A 25129-nucleotide genomic window follows, 5' to 3' on the forward strand; every position below is an offset into this window, starting at 1 on the left:
TCCACTAGTTTAAGGGGTTCATTATTATTTCTTTGTGAAGTACCTGATGAAGTGACTCTCTTATGTAATTTGGGGGATAAAATGATCCAAAAATACTTGTCTGTAAACAGAAAAATTGCATTTGGCACAATGAGCTATTTTCACCTACAAGAGACAGTAGGACAGTGTATACCTGAGACAATAGTGACTTCCATGTCCCATCTCAAATTCACACTGGGGCTTAAGATGAAGGACTGGGAGAATTCCCATTGTATTTTTTAAAATGTACTTTTCATTTTGAAATAATTTTCATATTCATGTTCAAAACTTTCGTATTCTCCTTATCTGGTTCTTCCTGTTGTTAACATCTTCTGTGATCATCAAACAAAGCTAAAATGCAGACATTGATACATTACTATTAACTAAAGTCCAGGCTTTGTTTTGATTTCACCAGTTTTCCACTAATCCAGTATTTAATCCAGGCTACCACACTACATTTAGTTATGTCTCCTTAGTCTCCTCTATGACAGTCTCTCAGATTTTCTCTATCTTCTCATGACCTTGATAGTTTCAAGAAGACCTTGCCATTGAGTTTGTGTTATGGGTTGGATGTGAGTTGTCCCCCAAAAGCTCACGTGTGAGACAAAGCAAGAAGGTTCAGAGGAGAACTGATTGGGTTGTAAAAGTCTTAACCCAATCAGTGATTTAATCCCTGGCAGGGATTAACTGAGCAGTAACTAAAGTGGTAAGATGTGGCTAGAGAAGGTGGAATCGGGTCATGGTTTTGGGGTATATATTTGTATCTGGCAAGTGGACTTTCTCTCTGTTTCCTAATCACCACATAAGCCGCTTCTCTCTGCCATACTTTTCTGCCATTTTGTTCCTGTCTCACCTGAAGCCCTGAGAAACAGAGCTGGCAGTCTGTGGATTGAGACCTCTGAAACTGTGAGCCCTCAAAATTCTTCCTCCACAGTTGTGCTGGTTGGGTCATTTAGTCACAGCAGCAAAAAAGCTGACTAAAACAGTTTGTGTAACATTTTTCTCATGGTTTACCTGGGGTCATGGAGCTTTGGACAGAAGTCCAAGCAGGTGAAGTGCCCTAATCATTGCATCATATCAGGGGGCATGTGAGATTTAGGTGACATTATCCCTGGTGACATTAACCTTCATCACATGGTGGGATCTGTCAGATTTCTTGACTGTAAAGTTATTTTTTCCTCTTTCCTTATTTGACTCTTTGGATACAAGTCATTAAGTTCATCCTACCTTTGCATGGGGGTGAACAATTAAGCCCACATCCTGGAGAGGGCAGTATCTACATGAAGTCTATCATCAGAAATTCTTTTATAAGGAAGGTTTTTTTCTCCCCCGTTTGTTTGTTATTCAATCTTTTATGCATATCAGTAGGGACTCACCATATTTACTTCAAAATTTGGGTTATATCCATTAAGCCCATTAAGTTACTCATCTTGTTGCTCAAATTGTTCAAATTTTTTGCTCATAATATTTAACTGCTCGCCCACTTGCTTTCACTGAAACTTTCTCCATCTCTTTTTCTTGCTCATGAATGTGTTTTGTTTTTTTTTTAATGGGAGAGGTAGTAGACTGTTGCTACGAGGTGAACTGAGAGTCTTGCACATGCTAAATATATGTTCTACCACATAGCTATACCCCTTCATCATAAATTACTAGCAGTGAAAAATGTTTTAATGCAATTTTGTTCTAACCCTTTCTAAAAGCTATGTTGCAGTAACAAACTCTCCCAAATCTAATTAGCCTACAATTGCAAATATTTATTTCTCATCTGTGCTACAAGTGCATTGTGAATTGTCTGGGGACTGGATGTGCCTTCTAGTCAGTCAGTGACACTGGCTTATGGAACAGCCACTATCTGGAGCATGGAGTGTTCCATTGCAGAGTTTAAAAGGAGCTTAGCAAATTGTTTATATTCCCTTAAGGCTGGACTCAGAACTGTCATCTTAGCACCAAGTTTCTGAAAGGGATCTGAGCTGCTGCCCTCAGATATTGGCCTTTCTCATTTTTTGAGACTATGCATCTGTGATTACAGGACTAATGATGCTTTAAACAAACAAGTGTAATGACTGTCATCAGTGGACAGCGGGTGCTTCCTGTGGGAAAGCTGGGACAGGAGTATTACTAGCAGCTGGCCAGCCCCAGGAGTGACCCTGGAAAAGGTGGGCACCATTGATCTGTGGTCGGTTCACTTAAAAGTGACCCTCTAGGTAGGTTGTGCCCAACTCCCATTCCAAGATCAGACCTGTATCCTGAAGCCACACCCTCCCTAAGGAGGCACTGGCAGATCAGGGCCCTAAGCACCAGCTCTGGTTCCCTCTCAATTCTCCAAACAGCCTTTGGAGTCCCTTTGTTCTACTTCAAAGCTTCTCAAACTCTTTAATGCACTGGCAGTTGCTAAGCAAAGGCTATTTAATTCCAATAAGCTATGCAGAACTCTTCTCTGAATTTGTCCCTAACCAACATGCCACATTCACGGCTATACAGGCAGATGTGCTTCTGCCCTTGAACTGACCCAAATCTCCTTCCTTCTTTCTCTACATCCTGAATATCACAATTTTCCAAGCATAAAAGGACTCAAAGGCCAGTGGGACATAATGTTTGTTAAACATTGTGGAGATGACAGGGTGGAAATTTGTGTAGGGGTGACGCATACAGTGACAGAGTCCAAGTGCTCCTCTTCCACTCCCTGTATTCATGAAGTCGCTTTTCCTCACTTGGCCTCAATGTCCTCTTCTGTAAAACAGGACTAATAACAACAAAGATTTTTGTGAAAGAGGTTAAATATGATATGCACATGGAAACCCTTTTGGCATTGTAAAATGGCTGTGTTCATGTTAGTCAAGTAGATACAATGTTGTCAGAACAGATCAAGGGATCACATCCATACTCTTAAATAATCCATACTCTTAGATAACCCATTGATGTGCCCTTGGTCAGTTCTCCCTCCAGTCTTTCTAAACATTTGCCATTCTGCTCATAACCTCTGCTCAGCTCTTAGGGGAAGCTGATCTGCCTTGCTTTCCAACTCACCCTGGAAATGGAAGCCATCAGGTGTGACCCACCTCCCTCTCCAGGCACCACTAACAATCTCACCTGCATCTGCACTCATCCTTATACCTAGCCCTCCAGCCAGCAAGCAGGAAAGGCCTCTTTTCTCCATTACTCAGGTCAAACCTTACCTGTGCTATGGATCCCCTCCTTTCTTCTCTGATCCTGGGAATACTGAATCTTCAGTGACCATTTTTCATTACATTTTTTTAGATTATTTTTTATTTTTTATTGGTTCTTTTTAGTTATACATGGAGGTAGAATCTATTTTGACATAATTATAAAAGTATGGAATATAACTTATTTTAATTCAGTCCCTTGAACCTCCCCTTGCCCTTCTCCCACCCCTGCTCCCTTCCCCCTGAGGATCTTTCTGCCGTTCACTCATTTTCTGTGTTGTTATTAGTGCATTATAATTATACATAATAGTGGGGTTCATTGTGACATATTCATACATGCACATAATTTGTTCCATTTCATTCCCTAGTAGTTTCCCTTTACCTCCACTCTTCCCTCCCCCTAGTCCCCTTCTAGTCTACTAGCTTCTCTTCTATTTATTTTTGGAACTTTTAATTGGTATATGATAATTACAGATACAAGTGGGATATATTGCAGTATATTTACATATGTACATGGAATAATTTGGTCAATTTAATTCCCTGGTACCTCTCCTTGCCCTCCCATCCTTTTTTCCCCTTGATCCCCTTCCTCTATTCTACTGTTGTCCTTTATTTTTTTTTCTCTTTTGCAGTATTGGGGATTGAACCCAGGACCTCACACATGCTACGCAAGTGCTGTATCCCTGAGCTATGCCCCAGCACGTTCCATTGCTCTTTGACCATTTCCTTTCTATGCCAAGCTTCTCTAAGCCTATTAATTTAAGTTACCCCACAGTACCTGTGTTGGATCGATTCCAGGATCCTCACTGATATCAAAATCCTCAGATGTTCAAGTGTCTTATATAAAGTGATAGGTAATTATTGCATATAACCTGTGCACATCCTTCTGTATACCTCAAACCATCTCTTGATTACTTTCAATAACACAATATAAGTGTTATGTAAATACTCCTTATACTGTATTGTTTAGGGAACAATGGTCAAAAAAAATGTCTGGACATGTTCCATACAGAAGCAACCATGGACCTAACTGCATAATACATGTAAGCAACAGCGTAACTTTTTTTAGTGGTTGAATCCTAGGATGGACTTGAGAATATGGAGGGCCTATTGAGCTGGAATCCATCTCATCCTTTCTATTTTAGCTTATGAATCTTCTCCCACCTCCTTTTCTTCTCTCCTTCGGTCATGAACTGTCTGCCCTCACTGTCTCATTTTCTGGTTTTCAAACCTATACCTGGCCTATTGCTGTCTAATCATTCCTCTGAAATGATTCTTGGAAAAGTTACCAATGACCAATTTCTATGGATAACTCCCCTGAACATTCTCTGGCCTCATCTCTATTGTCAAGTCTTCTCTGTGATGTTTCTCTTCTGATCTTCTTTAAGCCTGTCTAACCCTTCTCCTGGCCTAAACTTCACTAGAGTTCTCTGTACTTTCTTCCCTTAGGGTCTTTTATATCTTTCAGGGTTTGTCTACTCTCTGAGTGATGATGACTCACAAACTTATATTGACCTTGGATCGCTCTCTTGAGCTGTCTTCTAGAGACTACCGGCTATCTTCTTATTTCACAAACTTACTTTTGTTTTTGTATTCTCTCTTACTTTTTCTTAGCTTCTTTAATTTTATTCATTCAGACATTTTAGAATAATTCTTGCCCTCTGATGTGGTCATCAATCCTACCAGCCTGACTTTCCATATAGTCCTTGAACTTGACTCTTCTACATTGCTGTTTCATCATGTGAACGCTCAACAAACAAAAACCCAGTTCAGACTTCTACTTAAAACCTTCCTTTTAAGATTCAGGAAGAACAACATTTCATCCAAGGAGTCTTCTCTGGACTCTGACTCAGGCAAAGTTTCCCTATTCTGTGGCCCAATGGTGGCCTTGTTGGCTCACAATTCTCTGTTTCTCTCATAAGCCCTATAAAACCATACATTGGGGTTCATTTGTGTATTCCAGTGCCTGAAAAATGTTAGGTGCTCAATGAATGTTTCCTGAACTTAAGAACAGAGAGTTAAATTTAAGCCAGAAATGGAATATCCAAGCCAAAGTATAAACAACCTGCTATTATAGTCAGGGTATTCATTTGGAGAGTGAAGGTGATTTACAACTGAACTCCTATAGCATTTTCCATAAATGTTAATTTCGAGGAGGCCATCTAGATTTGTTTGGTTGGTTGGTTGGTTGATAGGTTGGTTGATTGGTTTGGCAACAGATCTTATTCATGACTCCAATACTTCACACCCAAATAGTCTCTTTGGGTGCCACTTTGCAAACTGCTTTTACAAACTGCTTTCAATATACTGCTTCATCCTACCTTCATAACATCTCTGCAGAAAAGACAAAGGAGGTACTAGTAACCTCATTTTATAGATGACAAAATTAAATTTTAGAAAGATTAAGTGGCATGTAACATGACTGCCCAGGGCCAAAACCCAAGGTATCTGGACTCCCCTGCCTTCTACCTCCGATGCTGTGGTTCTGCAACACTAGAACAACAGGGAAGTGTTCCATATTATCATGCCGAAGCTGGCCTGCCCCAAACTCCCTGCTCTGGGCCCACTTAACCTCCTGGGGCCATCCAAAGCCCATCCTTCTTTGGCAAGATAGCACATTTGCTGTTTGAAGGCAGCTGCTTTGTGTCCAACTGCCCCACGGGGGTTCTCTACTCCTGTTTCTTGTCTCCAAAGCATCATATTCAAAAGAAATCTGGGCTTTTGCCGTAGATGTAGAATTAGTCAAATTTTTCAGCATTTTATATCACTTGTGATGCTCATAATGATTGCTTTATTTATAAATGTGTATGAACAATGGAACAATAATATTGAAGAAATTTTTTGCAAAAAAAAAAAGAAATCACTCTATTCCCATTATTACAAAACAGTAACTGAATTTCAAAAATTATATTGTTTTCATATTTTTTAGTTTTGCCAATAAACACTTTTTTAATTTTATTGAAGCATTGCATACAGAGGAAAAAGTATTCAAGTCACAAATATACAGAATGAGAATTTTAACCATGTAATATCTGACCACCAATTAGACTAAAAAAAAAATCACATTGATACCACCCCAGAAGCATCTCTATCCCAATATTCCATTTTAATCACTAGTGCCCTCTGCCCCCAAAGTAGACCTTCCACTGGCATCTAATACTATATGTTTTCCACATTTTAAATTTTATTTAAATGAAATAACATTGTATGTACTATTTTATCTCGCTTATTTTACTGTAAGTTATGTTTGCAAGATTTTTCAATGTCATTGCATAAAGCAGCAAGTAACTCATTCTTGTGGTGATAAAGCAACAGTTCTCAAACTCTTTGGTCTCAGGATCTCTTTGCCCTCTCAAAAATCAGTGAGGATACCAAATAGCTTTTGTTTATATAGATTATATCTACCATAATAAAAATTAAAATAAAACTTTAAAAATGATGCATTTAAAAATTCATTTTAACATAACAATAATAAACCAATTATGTGTAAACATCAAGAAATTTTAAATAAATATATTTTCAAAGCAAAAAAATGTGAGAAGAGTGGCATTATATATTTTTTTGCAAATCTTTTTAATAACTGTAGGACTTAGTAGTAGACCAAAGGATTCTCATTCTGCTTCCTTATTCAAACTTCTGTAATATATCTGACCCACCATGGTTGAAATATGTAAAATGTCTTCCACAGATATGTAGTTAGGAAAGGAAGGAGTATTTTAATAGCTTTTATTGAAAATTACATATATTATCTTTGCTACTACACCAAAATTCAACAAGTGGTCATTTCTTAAAGATACTTTAAATCTTTATTAGTGAAAATTTTTCCCTTCTGTGACATTAAATTTCTTTGAACTATCTTGCCTTTGGAATGAATATTTTAACCCATATAGTATTTGAAACATGCATTGGAACATATGTGTAACATACATTGTTTCCTGAGTTACATAATCTCCCAGTTGATACATTTCATGATGCAATATGGAAAAATCATGCTCATGTCACCACTAATCTTTTTAGAAAAAAATTTTAGCTATTTATTGGGAAACACAAGCTCACAGAGACAGATGCAAGTTTTTCAAAATGTTAATACTTGCTTGAAAGCTCAGATTTTATCACATTTTGGACGAAAATGCTGTCACTTGTTTTACTTGAGAGAGCAGGTTTGGTTGGTTCATTTTCAAGGAAATATGTGCCAAACACTCAAGTGTTAATAACTATAATTTTGTCCACTAGCCATTCTTTTAAATAAAAGTGATGTTCAATGACAGAGGCAGCTAGTTCAGCCCTTTATTTAGATATTCTTTGATTTCTGTTATCTTCATTTTATAATTTGAAGCATACGAGTCTTGTGTGTGTTGTTTTATATTTACTTCTAAGTATTTTATTATTTGGGGGCAATTAAAAATGCTTTTTTTATTTTAGTATCTATTACTAATATTTTTAATATAATTGATATATGTAAACTGATATTGTACCCTATGACCTTATGTATTTTGGTAAATACCTTGAGTATATAACTTGCTGAGTTTTGTTTTTGAAAATACCTTGAGAATTCAACAGTCAACGCATCTGCAAATAGAGACTGTTTTATTTCTTTATTTTCAATCTAAGTGGCTTTTATTTCTTTTTGCTTTGTTGCACTGCCTAGAACTTCTAGTACATGGAACAAGAGCAGTGAAAGCAGACAACTTTTCAGTCTTAGAGGGAAAGTTTTCATCATTTTATGTTAAATATAAGTTTAGCTGTAGGGCCGGGCGTGGTGACTAATGCCTGTAATCCCAATGGCTCAGGAGGCTGAGGCAGAAGGGTCACAAGTTCAAAGACAGCCTCAGCAATTTAATTAGGTCCTGAGCAACTTAGGAAGAACCTGTCTCAAAATTTTACAAAAGGGCTGGGGATATGGATCAATGATTTAGTGCCCCTGGATTCAATGTCTGATACCAAAGTGGGAGAAAAAAGCAATAATCAATTTTTAAATTGGATTATTTTTGAACTTGTAGGTTTATGTCTTTTGTCAATTTGGAAAGTTTTTAGCTGTTATTTATTAAAGTAGTTTTTAAGCACCACCCTCTTTGTCTTTCTAGCTTGGATTCTGATGGCACATATAATAGATCTTTTATTGTGGTTCCAGAGGTTCCTAAAGCTCTTTGGACTTCTTCCCATTCTGTTTTCTCTCTGTAGCTCAGCATGTCTAATTGCTATCTTTCAGTTTTCTTGTTCACTGATTCTTCCCTCTGTTACTTGCATTCTGCTATTGAGCTCATCCATTGAGGGTTTTTCCCCTATTTGGTTGTTTTATTTTTTTAATTCTAAAGTTTGTATTTGGTTATTTATGTGTTCTGATTTCTCTGGTGAGATTTTTTTTTTTCTCGAGTGATGTTCACAATTTTTTTTTATTTGCTTCAGGCATATTTCTAATTGGTAGTGGTTGAAGCATCTTTATAATAATAGCTGCTTTAAAATCTTTGTTAAGTAATTCTTACATTTCTGCCATGTCACTGTTAGCATCGGTTAATTGTCTTCTTTTATTCAGTTTGAGATTTTCCCTGTTCTTGGTATAAATCTTTGTATAAGACTCTGGATTTTTTTCAGTGTCAGAAATATTTGTATATTAAGCAGATTTATTAAACATAATTCACTTAAATGAACAATTTGGTGGCTTATAGTACATACACAGATATGTGTAATCATCACCTTAGTCAATTTTATAACATTTAACATTTTTATAACCTCAAAAAGAGACTTCCTATTTTTTAACTATCACCCTAATATCCCCCATACCCCCAGGCCTAAGCAACTATAATATCTTTCTCTCTTTATGGATATTTCATATAAATGAAGTCAAAATATGTGGACTTTTGAGATTGACTTCTTTAATTTCGAATGTTATTTTTAAGGTTCATCAACTTGTAACAAGTTTCAAAACTTTTTTTGGGCCAAATAATTGTCCATTATATACATAGACCCATTTTTGTTTATCCATTCATTAGTTGATAGGTATTTGGTTTATAATTTGGGGATGTTATGAATAATACTGCTAAATAGTTGTGTACAAATTTTTGTTTGGGCATAATTTTTATCTTGGTTACACATCTAGGAGTGAAATTTCTGGGTCAATGGTAGCTCTATGTTGAATTATTTGAAGAACCATCAGGCGATTTTCTAACCTTCAGTGTACAGAGCTCCAATTTATCCATGTCTTCATTAATACTTGCTATTATCTGGAGTTTTGATTCTAGCCATCCTATTTATTTGGTTAGCTCATTGATCTCCTTGTGGGTATTGTTTACATTTCCCTGATGATAAATAATGCCATGCTTGTTACCGGGCAAGATTACATTAAAACACATCACATGCTTGTTACCCATTTGGATGTCTTTCTCAGAAAACTTCAGATTTTTTTGTCCATTTTAAAATAGGGTTAGTCTTCACTTTTATTATTGATATCTAAGAGTTCTTTATATAATGTAGAAGCAAATCCCTTATCAGATGTATGATTTATAAGTACAGTCATGCATCATATAATAACAGGGATTCATTCTGAGAAATCCATCATTAGGCAATTTTATTGTTGCATGAACACCAGAGTATACTTAACACAAACCTATATTGTATAGGTCAAGCACTCTATGTATGAAGACACTGCTGGCCTAATGGCATACTTTATAGTAAATTAATTTTTTATAAGTAGAAGTATAGTTTGGTAAATTCATAAACCAGTATCAGTTGTTCATTATTATCACAAAGTATAATATCTGGTACATAATTATATGTGCTATACTTTTATATTACTTAATATGACTGTCAGAGCAGTAGACTTGTTTATACCAGCATCAACATAAACACATAAATAATGCATACATCACATTGTGACATATGATGGCTATGATGTCACTAGATGATAGGAAGTTTTCAGTTGTATAATAATCTTATGGAAATGCTATATATCTGTCATTGGCCCAAACATCATTATTTATGATTATTTTTTTTATTCTTTGATTTTTTAATTATGTGGATGATAGTATCTTTTAAAGCAAAAAAGTTTTTAGTTTGGGTGAATTTCAATTTAGAGTGTGTGTGTGTGTGTGTGTGTTGCTTGTGCTTTTGGTGTCAAAACTAAATCGTATAAAACTGAGATCATGAAGAATTATTCATGAATTTTCTTATAAGAGTTTTATAGTTTTGCTCTTTTATTTGGATCTTTGTTTCATTTTGAGTTAACTTTTGTATATCATAAAGAGGGAATTAATTTTTTTCTTTCTTTCTTTTTTTTTTTTTTTTGGCATGTGGCTATCTAGTTTTCCAGCATTGTTTGTTAAAGAGATTGCTCCTTCCTTGTTGAATTGTTTGGATATCCTTGTAAAAACAAATATCCACCAACCATAGACATGAGGTTTACATGTCTATCTTTATGCCAGTGCCATTGCTTAAGTAAATTTTGAAACTAAAAAGTATGAGTGAACATAATTCTTCTTTGTGAAGGTTGTCTTGACTATTTGGGGGTCCTTTGTAATTCCGTACAACTTGATTGGTTTTTTGATTTCTAGAAATAAAAGATCTCTGAAATTTGATAGGAATTGATTTAATTCTGTAGATTGCTTTAAAAAGTACTGACATTTTAACACTATTTATCTTCTTACTAATGAACATGAGATTTCTTTCCATTCTTTTAGGGCTTCTAAAATTTCTTTCAGCAATGTTTTGTAATTTCCAATGTATAGCTGTTTAACCAGCTTGGCTATATTTTTTGCCAGGTATTTTATCCTTTTGGATATGATTTTAAATGAAATTGATTTCTTAATTTTCTTTTTGGATGTTTTCCATTGGCATTATATAGGGGCAAAACTGATTTATGCAGTTTGACCTTGTATATTGCAATTTTAATTAATTTATTAGTTCTAGTCATTCTTTTAGATTATTTAGGATTTTTTACATATAGGGTCATGTCATCTGTGAACAGAGATTACTTCCACTTTCCAATTTGAATGTCCTTCATTTCTTTTTCCTGCCTAATTTTCCTGTTTAGAACTTTCAGCATAATGCTAACTAGAAGTGGTAGGAGTGGATATCCTTCTCTTATTTCTGATGTTAGGGGAAAAGCTTCCAGTCTTTCACCATTAAATATGATGTTATCTGTGGGGTTTGGTAAATATTATTTATAAGGCTGAGAAAATTCCCCTTTTTTCCTGGTTGGATGGCTTTTTTTTTTTTTTTTTTTTTTTGGTCTCTAAAGGGTTTTAGATTTTGTCAAATATTTTTATACATCTATTTATATACCTATTTTATATATCTATTAAAATAATCATGAATTTTAATTCTAATGATGTGGGGCATTACATTATTTTCAGATGTTAAACCAACCTTATTGCCTTATTAGTATTAAATTCTATATGGTCATGTTATATCATTATCTTTATATGTTGCTGCAATCGGTTTGATAGTGTTTTGTCAGTGATTTTTGCATTCATATTTATAAAAAATACTGGTCTGTAGTTTTCTTCTCTTATGATGGCTTTGCCTGGTTTTTGTATCAGGGTCTTGTAAAATGTCTTGAAGTGTCCTTTATAAAAAAATCTTTGGTTTCTTTTTTGTCTTGAATTTTAAAAAATCTGTTATTAATATAGACTCTTCAGTTTTCTTGTGGCTACTGTTTTTTTGTGATGCATCTTTTTCACTTCTCATTTTGCTTTGTTTGTATCTTTCAATCCAAAATCTCCTGTAGACCAGTATTTTTTATAAATATTCACTTAGGTCTTGTTTACATTTTGTCCAATCTGACAAAATTGGATTGGGTGGTTTAAGTTATTTCTAAGTGTTTAGCATTCTGAAATATCAAACAAATAGATTATAATTTTCAACTTTCAAAAATTATTTATTGTTAACATATAAAATATAGTTAGGTTTTTTAATTCAGATATCTTGCTAAATTTTTCCTAATTGTAGCAGTTATTATTGGATTTCTAAATTTTTATTTGTGCATAATATTAATTGTAATTTGATTTTTATTTATTTTTTTCAAACTGTATACAATTTACTTCCTTTCTCTATGTTACGTATAGGTTTTTGTGTTTTTAATATATTCCATACTTTTATCTCACAGTTTAGCAAAGTTATTTTGTGAAGTTTATTAATTCTTTGTTCAGTTGTGATCATTCTTTTAAATCCAATCTAGAATTTTTAATTTCCACTAATTCATTTTACAGAATAAATTTTTTATTTTTTAGTTTTTCATTGATTGCACATCTCCTGCAAAACTCACCATATTTCATTTTTGAAGCATATTACTTGCTTTATTTTAAGGCCCACATCTGATAACTCTTATACCCACATACATGTGTATATGTTTTATTGTATTTTTCTGTTGGTCTTTTTTTAATGGGCACATCTAGAAATTTATATTTAACTGCTGAACATTTTCTATGAAAGTTCTGTTTTAGAGACTCTAGGTGATGTTATCTTCTCCAGGGAGGACTCTCTTTCTGGCACGTGGTTGGAATAGAGACAGGCAGGTCACTGCACTGCCATCAGGGATTGGGCTAATTGGTTGTGGGTTTCAGTCTTGTGAAGCCTGGACAATTTCTAGTCTTCCTTGATCCTTATGGTGTAGCCCATCAGAAATCCTACCTTAAAGTCTTTATCCTGTGGATTTCTCCAGGCTGAGACTGCTAGGGCTTTACATATCTTATCATTCTCTCAGCCTTACACTTCTTGTACATCAGCAGCTGCCTAAAAGAGGAACATCACTGGAGGCTGAGACAGGAGGATCTCAATTTCGAAGCCCTAAGCAATTCAGTTGAGACTTTCTCTAAATAAAATTTGAAAGGGGGCTGAAGATGTGGCTCAATGGTTAAGTGTCTCTGGGTTCAATTCCTGGTACCAAAACAAAAACCTAAACTCACAGGTGTCATTAAGCTATGGCTTGTTTTCTCTTTTCTCCAGGATTTTGTGTCATGTATAGAGAACTACAGAAGAAAAGGACAGGAGCTATATGCATCTTTATACAAAGACCATGTACAGGTAAAAACCAGAACATATCTTTTCTCTACAGAGTGCACTTCAATCTACCTTGAATCTAAAAAAAAAAAGAAAGAATTAAAGGGGGCTTTTAGTTTAAGATTGTATAAGACAATAATTGGTCATCAGTGATTCATTCTACTTACACAACCCATGCAATGGGCTTAAGATCTAAAGTCAGCAACTAAGGAGACTCATCTACTCATTTATGCACTCAATAAATAGGTTTTGGGAACCCAGGAACCTCAGTATCTACTGGGAACTAGGAGCACATTACAAAGATTTCAGGCCCAGGCCTCACCCTCAGACAGATTCATGGTAAAGGAGAGATATACCTTGAATAACTTCACAAACCAATAGATTATCGTAACTTATGGTGGGTACTTGGCAGGGAAAGCAGAGGTACAATGAGAGACGATAACAGGGAAGGAATCTAATTTGGGCAACTCAAAGGTCTTGTCCAAGAAAGTGACCATTTAAACTGAGATCTGAAGAAGAAGGAATATTGCCGGAAGAGTGGTTTGGGCTAAGGAGGGAGCATGGGTGAAGGTCCTGAGGCAGGAAGGAGCTGGATGCCATTGATTGACTAGAAGTAGCTGGGAGGACCAGGGTTAAGCAGGGACAGCGTGAAGATGAAGGACTAGGGCCATGTTAGGGGTTTTGTGTTTTTTTTCCCAGGTGCAATGGGTTGCTGCTGATAAGGGCAGGTTTGGGTATTTTAAGCACCTATCTAGGTGTGACTTTTGTGTTGACAAGGCATGCTCTTGAAGACTGTCCTCGGGATCAGCAAGCATGACTGGTTTCTCCAGCTGCACAAGTTGTTAAGTTGATATTTCAGATTCAGTTTGGATTAGAAGTTTGCTATGAGCACCTACCTTACTCTAGTATTGCTATCTGCACCCTGTATAGATGGTAGGGGGTCTTGCTGGTTTCATGGGTGCTAACTGTGGCTGGACAGACCCTTATGCATTCATGTGTCATCATATGGACTCACTGATTTTGTCTAGGGTGAGCAATGTGACTAATCAAATCAGTTTCCATTGAGGGGAAAAAAAGAATTGCTTAGAATTTCATCCTTTGTTTGGGAACATTCTTATCATACTTGCACTGTTTCTAGGCAGAGGATGTTGTATATCTAAACTTCCAAATCAGCATCTTGTCAGGAGCATGACCATTTCTGTTGGGAGAGCCTAGAAGATTTGGGTGTGGTGAGGAGAAAGGTATTCAGTGATATTTTGTGTGTTTCTGCTGAATTTGCAAAATTGCAGATTCATGTAGGGAGGATGGAACCGCAGTAGAGGTTCTAATCCCAGAAGGGAGGAATCCACCCTCCTGGAATGATGGCCTGGCTCATTTTCATTAGTGGAGCCTGACTGGGGTTTGAAAAGTACTTGAAAAATTTGTATAGTTTTACTGTTGATTAAGTATTTTTGAGAAAAATCAGCATTTTAGAGTTAATCCATGAGGATGCATTCCAAGTGCTTAAATATTTAAAACATTGTTTTGATGTTTAAAAGAATGCAGATATAATCACTGTCTGCTGGAGATAATGGGGTCTGGAGCAATCACCCCACTTTTGTAAGGGGCAGAACACTTTCCACCACAGACCTCACTCCACTTCCAGAAAAATCAAGAGTCAAATTCTGAACAGAAATCAGTCTTGTGAAATCTGCTCCATTTATTCAGGGATGCTTCTCCCAAGTGCACCCAAATAGATACTCCCCACAATGTTAGTGACAATGAGGTTCAGGGACCCTTGCCCACGGGGCTGTCAATAAATGACCATGTAAAACTTCTGTGTCCTGGCACTTTACGTTCCTCTGAGAGGTCACTGGACATGGCGGAAACCCACAGCTTGATAAGGTGGCTTTGCTTATTGCCCTGGAAGTTAACCCCAGCATCGGTATATTAGCAGCAAATAGCACATTCCTGGTAATTGATCTGCCACATTTCTGCTCACTCCAGAAACACTGGCAGGAATAGTTCCCTCTACACTGATTTCCCTTTGTTTTGCCCAAGTTCCATTCATCTACTTCTCTGTGGTCCATCTGCACTATCTTGTTCTTATGTCAGGGCTTCATCACAATTCCCAGGAACACCTCATCCTGCTATTGCCATCTAAAACTTTACATGTTGAAGCTCTTTGTGAGATGCCAGCCACCTCGAAAAGTGGCCTTTCTCTTAGTATGTAAGGGGCTGTTCTGCTTGTTCTCATTCGGGCTCTCTATGGGTCCAGGAGCTCTTCCTGTCTTGTTCAGTCACTCTTCTCATTAAGTATTTGTCACAATTCCTTTAGATGCAAGGATCAGAAACTAACTCTAACTGGCTTTGGGTTATTTAAAAAAATGTTTTTATTCGTGCATTATGGTTGTATGTAATATTGGGTTTCCTTTTGACATAATCTTTCATGTGTGGAAGCTAATTTGCTCCATTCAGTTCCCAGGATTTCCTCTTTCCCTTTCCTTCTCCCTCCCCCTGTTCTCTTTCCTCTCCTCTACAAGTGTTCCTCCTATTTATTAATAGTTTTTAAAAGTGATTCTTTATAGATACACATTAAGGTGGAAGTCACTGTTGTGTATTCATATGTGTCACATAATTTGGTCAGTTTCATTCCACAATTTCTCCCTTTTCCAGTCCCTCCTGCTCCCCTCTGGTCTCTCCCTCTGATCTCCTATTTTCATGGGGTCCCCCACCCCTTGCCTTTCTTCCCTTAGTTTGCTCTAGCTTTTACATATGAGAGAAATCATCTGATCCTTGATTTTTGAGAATTTGAGAGTTTGCTTATTCACTTAGCATGATGTTCTCCAGATCCATCCACTTACAAACATTTTGGATTATTGAAGAATGCAATTGAAGAGTGGTCTTCAAACAGAGTTATCCAAATATCATGTATTCATTCTCTCTCTCTCTCTCCCTCCCTCCCTCCTCCCTTCTTTCCTTTCACACACATCACACATGTTTATGTAAATTCACACCCACACCCATATGTATGAGATTGCTGATGACTTTGAGGACACATGCACATGGATGAAGGTGCAAGTGGTTCTGCTGTGAACTCATGCTCTGCTCACCAAGCCATAAATTCTGGAACAAGACCATTTTCTAATTTACACGAAGTCACTCTCATACCTAAGCTGTACACCCATAGGGATATACATGCCCAGGGCCCACTTCTCCTGATCCACACAAAGGTGTTCTATGTATATTTCAGGGTGTAGGGGGAGCTGCATGTGTGTGTGCATTCACCCCTCTGCTTCCTCTGCCTTGGTTCCAGAAGGCACCATGCCCAATGCAGGCCATGATGCTCATTAGCCTATCCTACAACCCTTTACAGATTAGCCAGACTTGGGTGAAGCATTCAAACCTGAAGCCAGAGCTGGGGTCAGCCCCACCAGTGCAGCAGAGACTTAAAGTAGGAAAAGAATGGTTTCCCAAAGGCAAATCTAAGTGTTGTTACCCAAGTGTTTCTGTTCAGCCAAAAATCATAGCCACATCCTACATAATAGAATCACTGCCTGTGAGTCTCAGGAGTGGCATTTGGTCCATTTGTGGTTTGAACTAAGAGAGAACCTTATACTGTGCAGAAACTTGGGCATTTCAGAGCACCTTTGCAGGTGGGGGAACCCAGGGCTTTTGCAATTTAGTAATCTAGCATCCTTTGTCCTAGGCTCACATGCAACTTGCTATCATGAACTTAGAAATCACTCATCTCTCAGCAATTTTCCCATTGCATACCTGGCTGCTAATGTGTGTCCCATGATGAAGATTCAGGCAGCTGTGCACCTCCAGTTTTGCAATGATGGAGTAGAGAGGAACAAGACCATTTGGGATAGAGAGGGTGCTCTTGAAAGACTAATTTGAGTCTCAGACTGGATAACCCAATTTGGAATTGTTCATTCTTTACAAAGCTCAACATGTTACTCAAACACAGCAATAATGTCCCATCCAGGGAACTGCAATATTTTCTCCAAACAAGCATTCATTTCATATGATCAAAGTCTCTAAAAAGCTTTGGATGGTTGTTATTTTCTGGGCCTCCTTATTAATCCACCAGAATCCTTATATAAAATGCTGTGACTGTTTTGGATATGAATTTAGGCACTGTAGAGGAACAAAAATCTCGTGGTGAAATGGGATTAGCTCATTTACAATAATAACACTGACTGCCTAAACTGGGTTAAGCACTACATTAAACTTGTGAAAATATTGTCTCATTTAATCCTTCCATAAGTCTGTAGTTTTATTATGTTAATATTATCAGCCAAATTTGACTGATGAGGAAGCTAAAGCTCCTTTAGGGTCAACTGCTGGCTAATAGTGGAAACATGATGACAAGCCAGGCTCACTGGACATCAAAGAACTTGTGCTGAGCACTATCCTCCCTGCCATGTTTCTATGGGAAAGCTTCTAGCAAGTTCTGAGAATGATTTACTCATTCAAAATGGCTGAGAGTTGCAAGGCCTACATCCTAAAGTCTGTCAATCACTGAAGTAGTGCTAGTCGAAATCACGAGTCCATAAAATGATGATCAGCCCTGCAGCAAAGGGGTCTAGCTCACAGGCTCATGGGAAGACTTTGGAATATGACAGACTGGGTAAAATCTGTTTGGCCACCTGTTGGATTTTTTAGACATCGCTTCTGTTCCAGAGTTAGTATCTGCATGGGAATGATAGAAAATTTATGCTCACAGTGTTTACTAGGTAAAGAATATGAAATCAGAAGGCCAGAGGTTCAACCTAAGGCACGATCACAAGTTGTTTTTCTATTTATGTTAAATTTTTGAAACCTCCACTTCCTGTTGTTAGCACTTTCTGTTTTCCGAAACATTTAAATTCAATAGGGCAAATACCATCAAGTGTTTGAATAATTACAAAAGTTCACTGTGAAGACAGTTAATTCTACTGTCCAAACTGTACAGTATGTTGCTTTGACGGATAATATATGAAACTCAATGTGGCCTGCAAAAGCAATGTAGAGTGTCAATTTATTTTCATCAAGACTTAAATTGTATTCTAGTAGAAGGTGTTACAGTTAAAAACCACACAAACTGTGAGGATTTCACAGATATTAGATAAGATTATTTTTATTAAAAAGCTTTTGTTTCTGTGAACATTCTAGAATCCTTGAACATTCAAGAATCATATGATATTAGGAATCAAGAGGCTTTTAGATCTCAACCAGGCTAAGCCTCTCATGGTCATGCTCAAATAATCCAACTGTCAGCAGGGCTTTTAATTCCTACTCTACCTCCAGTCTGGGTGGACAAGAAGAAGTATTTTCAGCATCATTTTGGAAGGACAGAAATTATGGATAGATAGAAAATTTCTGTCCATTCTGAAGGGTAGAGGCTGTGATAAAATCCTACACCTAATTTTTACAAAGCAGCTGACTAATCCACTCTGAGAAGTAGCTTCAGGGACTTTAGGACCTGTTGCTTTCTGTCCAGGGCCAGCAGTCTAATGGTTCTGAGGGTGAATAGACAGTTTTCTCCTCCCTCTACTGGGATTGAATAATCTCAAAGCTGAGAAATGCTCAATGACAAAGTTCTTGTGCTACAGACAATGGCTACCACCTGGCTCTTTCCAGACATTAGTATTTTCCTTCTCCTGGTTTGCTCCTGGATCCAGAAAGAGCACTGCACAATCATGAGAGTGTTCAGAGCTATCTAGATGATGCAACTCTTTCAAACATTTATAAGGAACTTGGTCAGTCCACCTTTGGAGGTTTGAGGCCATGCCTCTAAGGAAAATGTGTCCAGGGATGATGTCATATTTCTGCTTCCCAGAGGCGGAGATGTTGCAATATCAAGGCAGCCAATGCCTGGGTCAGGATCCGGGAGCAGCTTTTTGGGGAGCTGGGCCTGTGGGGCCAGATGGCAGAAACCACGTTCTGCTCCCGGTGGGAACTGGACTGGAGAGAAGGACCAGCTCGCATGAAGAAACGCATCAGACGCTTGTCTCCGTGGGAGGTTCGGAGCCCAGAAAAGTGCAAGGTAGGCATTGGGTATAGAGGGATGGTGATGTTTCCAGATGGTAAACAGAAAGGGAAGCGGCTTCGTAGCTTTCCTGTCTAATGTTCTCTTCAGATAAGAGCGAGAATGTAAATGTAAAAGTGTTGCATAACTTATTCTTGATGTCATTTAGTAGAAGAAAATAAACACTAATCATCTCAGGTACATAGAAGCAATGCTATAATTATAACCAGAAAGGATAATTGAATGGATAAATGAATGAGTGGATGGATGGCAGAGTGTTCATATCTGTGCCCTTGACCCTGTACCACACTACAGTCCACAGAAGTCTAGGGAAGTAATCTGGATACTAATGTCTGGAAAGAGCCAGGTGGTAACCATTGTCTGCAGCTCAAATTCTTTGTCATTGAGCATTTAGAACCTGCACTGCTGTGCACATTATTTATTGTACTAGCAAATCCTGTAACAAATTCTACAGTGAAAATCTTTTGAACTCAGCGAATTCTGCAAACTCAAGCCAGTGGCTCCCTTAACCACATGGTACTGAAGTTGTCTTGATTTTCCTGGCAGCAGAATCCAGGCAGTGCCTGGGAGTTTGCTCTAATGAAGCTCATACCATCATCAAGCTCACTTTTGTTGTTGTTGTTGTTGTTTTTGCCTTTTGAGAGCTGGGTAAACAGTTGGATCCATCTCATAGTGGTAGAAAGACCTGTTAATAACTTTTCATGTTCTAATTGAACAATCATAATTTAAAATATCCTAAAAGGCCGCCTTCCAAGCACTGGGATGCTGGATATTTTCTTCTATGTTCATCCCAAGATATGACATTGACTGTGTTCTCTGGTCTATAACCCCAGTATCTTTTATCCATACTAAAAACTCCCTAAAGCTAAAATTACATTTCATTTATTCAATAGACAGTTGAGGTTGTTTTTTTTTTAATTGTTGTCAATACATGTCTGGAAGTGTGCAGTATTTTTTCCTCAATATATTTCTTAGGAATTGGAGGTAGGGAAAATAATTAGCTTGCTCATTGTGTGGATGACAGTGCCCAAGGTTGCTCTGAAACTGGTCACTCAGGCTGTCCAGCCCCAGATCCTCTCCCTGTCCCCTCTACAGAGGGATCTGCACACAGACATATCCAGCATGCTATCTAACCTCATCTTGGCACCATCTTTGGGAATTACTGTAAATCCTACTTAATGGAAGGTTGTGGGTTTTCTTCTCTTTGACTCAGGAATATTAATATTTACATGTTACTGTGTCCTTTAGGATTTAGCATTTCCCTCCCCTTGCATCTGAGTCTTAGTAATTAAGGAGGAGAGCATAAACCCAGCATACAGGACTTAATTTCTTTTTCTCTGGTCTCATTTCAGGAAGGCCAAGACAGAAAGGGTGATATTTCTCAAACCAATGCTGAAAAACAAGGTATTGAGTTTATTTTTTTTCTATTTTTCCTTTTAATAATTAAAGCAGTTTTTAATTTAATATCTTGCTAAATATATTAGATTAATATTTTAGAGAATAAAATACTGCAGGGCTAGAATAGACAACATTAAGATCTTTCACTATTGTGTTTCCAGGATAAAGAGGACCTTATTCTAGAGCAGGACACTCTATTAGGGGAGGAAGTTTATATTAAGTTTGAAAAAAAAATTATATATATATATATATATATATATATATATATATATATATATATATATATATATATATATTTTGCAGCAGGTCGGTGGTGGGAGTTGAGCTGTCCTCTCAATATCCTATATCTGGGAGATATTAGAAGTGTCCCCTTACAATTCAAATACATGCTTAAAAAGTGACCAAAATTGGGCTGGGGATGTGGCTCAAGCGGTAGCTCGCTCGCCTGGCATGCGTGCCGCCCAGGTTCGATCCTCAGCACCACATACAAACAAAGATGTTGTGTCTGCTGAAAACTAAAAAAAAATAAATATTAAAATTCTCTCTCTCTGTTGTATTCTGCTGCCTTTCCTATCCTCTACTATCCCCCCTCCCCCCCTCCCCTCCCCTCTTCTCTCTCTACCCACTCACTAGTATGGCAATATGTAAATCAATGGATGTGTAACTGATGTGATTCTGCAATCTGTATACGGGGTAAAAATGGGAGTTCATATTCCACTTGAATCAAAGTGTGAAATATGATATATCAAGAACTATGTAATGTTTTGAACAACCAACAATAAAAATTAATAAAAAAATTTAAAAAAATAAAATAAATAAAATTCTCTCTCTCTCTCTCTCTTAAAAAAAAAAAGTGACCAAAATCACAGGAGGAAAATAATAAGATGGCTCAGCATAAAAATGGCTGAGATAGATATTTAATACTTTTTACACTGAGCTCTCTGATTATGAAAGGACAGATATAATAGTCATTATTATTTCCTTGATTTAAAGAAAATGCTTGGAATCATTTTTGATGTTAATGCTTCTTCTTTACTTGTGCAAGTCTCATGGAGAAATTTGGTTGAGTTTATTTGCTAAAAATGAAAGATTTATCTTCAAAGGTCATTTTGGCACAAACACATCTGAACACCTACACTGTATTTCATGAACTATATTTCAAAATTTCTGTTTTTCCCCAAAGACAGCCCTTTGGTTCCAAAATTACCAGTCTGTAAACTTCATTGCGTCCTAGGCTACAACCAATGTCTATTCCTCAGCCCAGCGACAACTTCTTTGCACTAATCAGGTTGATCATTTACTGCCCGAGTAGCAGGTTTTGCACTGAGCTTCCTGCTTACCAGTCTGCAGGAATACAGTCCCAGAAGTGAAAATCTTGGGCTCTTATCCCGAGTTGCTTTGGGAGTCCCACTGTGACACAAGATATGTATGACATTGAAATACATATTTGTTTCTTTTTGCTGTACCCTAAGCTCCACAACTCCTACATCAGTGAAACAATCACTTGTTCTACCTCTTTGAGCCAGGGACTAGAGAGAGTGCAGTGGAGGGGAGCATGTGCTAGCTTTATGTGACCTATGGCCATGGGCTGTTTCACCCTCTGCTTCCTAAAATGCAGAATACCTGGGCACCTGTGACTCTGGGTCTCTGTGGTATTTTCAGCATGAACCCTAGACTGGGAGCTCAGCCAAGAGAGGAGAAGGGTCTGTGGTTCTCCATCATACCTTTCCAAAATGTTCCTTAGGGGAACATTCTCCCTGCATTAAGCAAAGTCTATGATGGCTGTCACTGTGAGCAGCAGACACTTTTTGCATTCATCCAGATGTGAGACTGCCAGGTGGTGGAGATCAAAGAGCTCACCTTCTTGGCATAAAGAAAATGGCCCATGGCTTTGCAATCATGAACAATGTGTCTGCTCTAGGGACATTCAGGACATGTGGGTGGAGGAAGAATAAGATCCAGTAATCTAGGTAGTTATACGCTTGGCATAGACTAAATGTCTCTACCCTTGGAAAATAAATCTAGACAGGGACACAAATTTGTGCTGTACAGTATATTCCTGGTAGAGCAGGTGTAAAAACCATCTGTATCTCTAAAAATCAGGAGATGGGTTAGTTGAAATAGACACATTTTAGAATATTTCACCACCATTTAAGTTATTCCAGAAACTTTCAATGGAATGTGGAAAATGCTTATGATATTTTGTTTGTTTGTTTTTCTTTTGGGCAGTGCTGGGGACCAAACCCAGAACCTTGCACATGTTAGACAGGTATTCCACCAGGGAGGCCCATTCCCAGTCCTCGTGTATAATCTTGAAAGAAAAAAAAAATAGTAAAGAAAAACTGAAATGTAAAATTATTCTTTTCACACTAAAAATGGTATGTGTGTGCATGCATGTGTGAATATGTACTGAAAATACATTGGAAATAAATCAACCAGTAAATTGGAAGCAAATCAATTGTAAACAGTGAGACCAGTTTAGAGATTGAGATCTGACTTTGATTCAGGGAGATTTGGTTCAGATTCTGCCTCTAGTTCTTAGTAGCCATATATTCTTGGAACAAAGTAACTAGCCTCCTTCATTTGTAAAGTGAGGATGAAGTAGTGTCTACAACCTAGACATGATTAGACATACAAATGCCATTAGAAGCATTGGGCACCAAGAAAGATCTCCCTGAATGGGCACTATTATTAGGGCACGGATGCAGGGCTGATATCTAATTTATTTCTCACCATCATGGCTTTTCCAATGAGAAGATATTGCTTCCATTATTAGAAAACATCAACAACACTCTTAAGATTGAACAAAGTGAGGTTTAGAAGCAAAACCTGGATGAACCTGGAGAGCTGCTTTACTGGTTCGTGAGTGTAAATCTTGAAATGTTTCCCCTGTGTGGACTTGAATGTGGCAGAGGGGCCAGGTCTGGGCGCACTTGGGCCTTCAGGGCTGAATCAGCTTGAAGGTGTGTTGACCACACACAGGGTTAGGTGGGGGTATACCTTTTCAGAAGCAGTTGAAGGGTATACCACAATGTTTACTGCTGCCCTGGAGCACAGTTCCTCCCAGGGAGGCAAGCACATGCTGCCTCCCCTCCCTTGTGATGTCAAATGGCTCATTTTAAGACCATGTGTCCCTTTATCCTGCTGCAGATGAGCTGACTCCAAAGGAAGCCGAGAGCGAGCCTGTCGAGGTGGCGGTAGACTGCACCCAGCTGACATTCTTCCCTGCATTGCATGAAAGTTTGCACTCTGAAGATTTCTTAGAATTATGTCGGGAAAGACAAGTTATTTTACAAGAGCTTCTTGAACAAGAAAAGGTAATACTTGCTATCAGTTAGTCTCAAAGACTAATAGACAGGAGAGAACCAGGCTCTCTTCATTAACACAGGGAGCAAGGTTTTCTATCAAGATTTATTTGACTTGCTATCAAGACTGTCAACCAGGTAATTAATGAGTGATCGGAATGAGCTCCTAAATTTGTGGGTCCAGGCAAAGGGAGCAAGTGGAAGCCTGAATACTGTGTCAAAATGTTTAAAAGGTGTAACTATCAAACTTTTAAATGAAATCTGCTCTGACTTCCTACTCTGATCTTCATAAAAACCTGGAAGACCAGATTCAAGTAAGAATAGTTCAGATCTTTTGCCCCCTGCCCAGAATATGAGTACCTTGAGGGGTGCATCCCACACTTTGAAGGGCCCTGGGTGCATGTGTTTAGACGCCTCACCTCATGTGTCTAAGCTGTCCTTAAACCACATAGGCCAAAGGGTAAGCATATGTGTGGCATTGTGCAGTTTCCAAAAGATACTGAGCTGGAGTCTGCATAAGCCCAAGAGGCAGGCTAGGAAAGCTAGCAGGCAATCCAGGGAGCCTGGAGTAGGGCTGGGGTAGGCCAGTCTCGTGGGGTGTAAGTATATTAATCAGGTATATTAATCAACTTTACTACAAAGAAATGCCAAAGACAAGACATTTATGATGAAGTAAAGAGTTTGTTTAGGCTCATGGCTCTAGCAGTTCAACACCAAGATCTGGCAACCCTATTGGTCTGGACCTCTAGTGAGGGTACCACATCATGATGGGAGTGGTCTGCTGCTGTAGGCTTGGGGACATATCTTGGGCTCACCAGATAATATAGGAAGACCTCCTTATTTTAAAGTCAACTGATTTATAACCTAATTTCACATGAAAGCCCCTTCAGAGCAATACCCAGATTAGTGTATGGTGGGATAAGCCATAGTGAGACTTTTCAGGGATATCTTTGGAATGCTACCTGGTATGTGTGGTATCCCTGGGACCCACCTTCCAGACAGCCCAGTGCCCATATGTTTCCCAGGCCAGTCTGGGGGTTCCAATTCTTACTGGGCCCTGGGGTTTCCAGTCCAGGCCCAGACTGAGTACCAGCCCTGACCTCTTGTAGCCGCAGATGCCTTTGACATTTGTTCTGTATATGAGAATCTGGACTTTACAGATTATTCCTCCTAGTGACATTCCCCTCAGGGGTCTTGTTGAAAGGGGCCAGGCTCTGGAGCTCCCAGGTGACTGA

The 25129-nt window shown here is 37.9% G+C and overlaps 1 protein-coding gene across 1 annotated transcript in view; it reads left to right on the plus strand.

Annotated features, from left to right (window-relative positions):
* Positions 1 to 25129, plus strand: part of Wdfy4 (WDFY family member 4) — a 243992-nt gene that overhangs the window by 129156 nt on the left and 89707 nt on the right. Inside the window, exons 39-42 of the mRNA XM_076834810.1 lie at positions 13122 to 13199; positions 18982 to 19188; positions 20544 to 20595; positions 23740 to 23906. Of these exons, the coding sequence (XP_076690925.1) occupies positions 13122 to 13199; positions 18982 to 19188; positions 20544 to 20595; positions 23740 to 23906 (504 nt within the window). The remainder of the gene's footprint in view (positions 1 to 13121; positions 13200 to 18981; positions 19189 to 20543; positions 20596 to 23739; positions 23907 to 25129) is intronic.

The sequence above is a fragment of the Callospermophilus lateralis genome, chromosome 15, assembly GCF_048772815.1.
Source record: "Callospermophilus lateralis isolate mCalLat2 chromosome 15, mCalLat2.hap1, whole genome shotgun sequence".
NCBI classification, from domain to species: Eukaryota; Metazoa; Chordata; class Mammalia; order Rodentia; family Sciuridae; genus Callospermophilus; species Callospermophilus lateralis.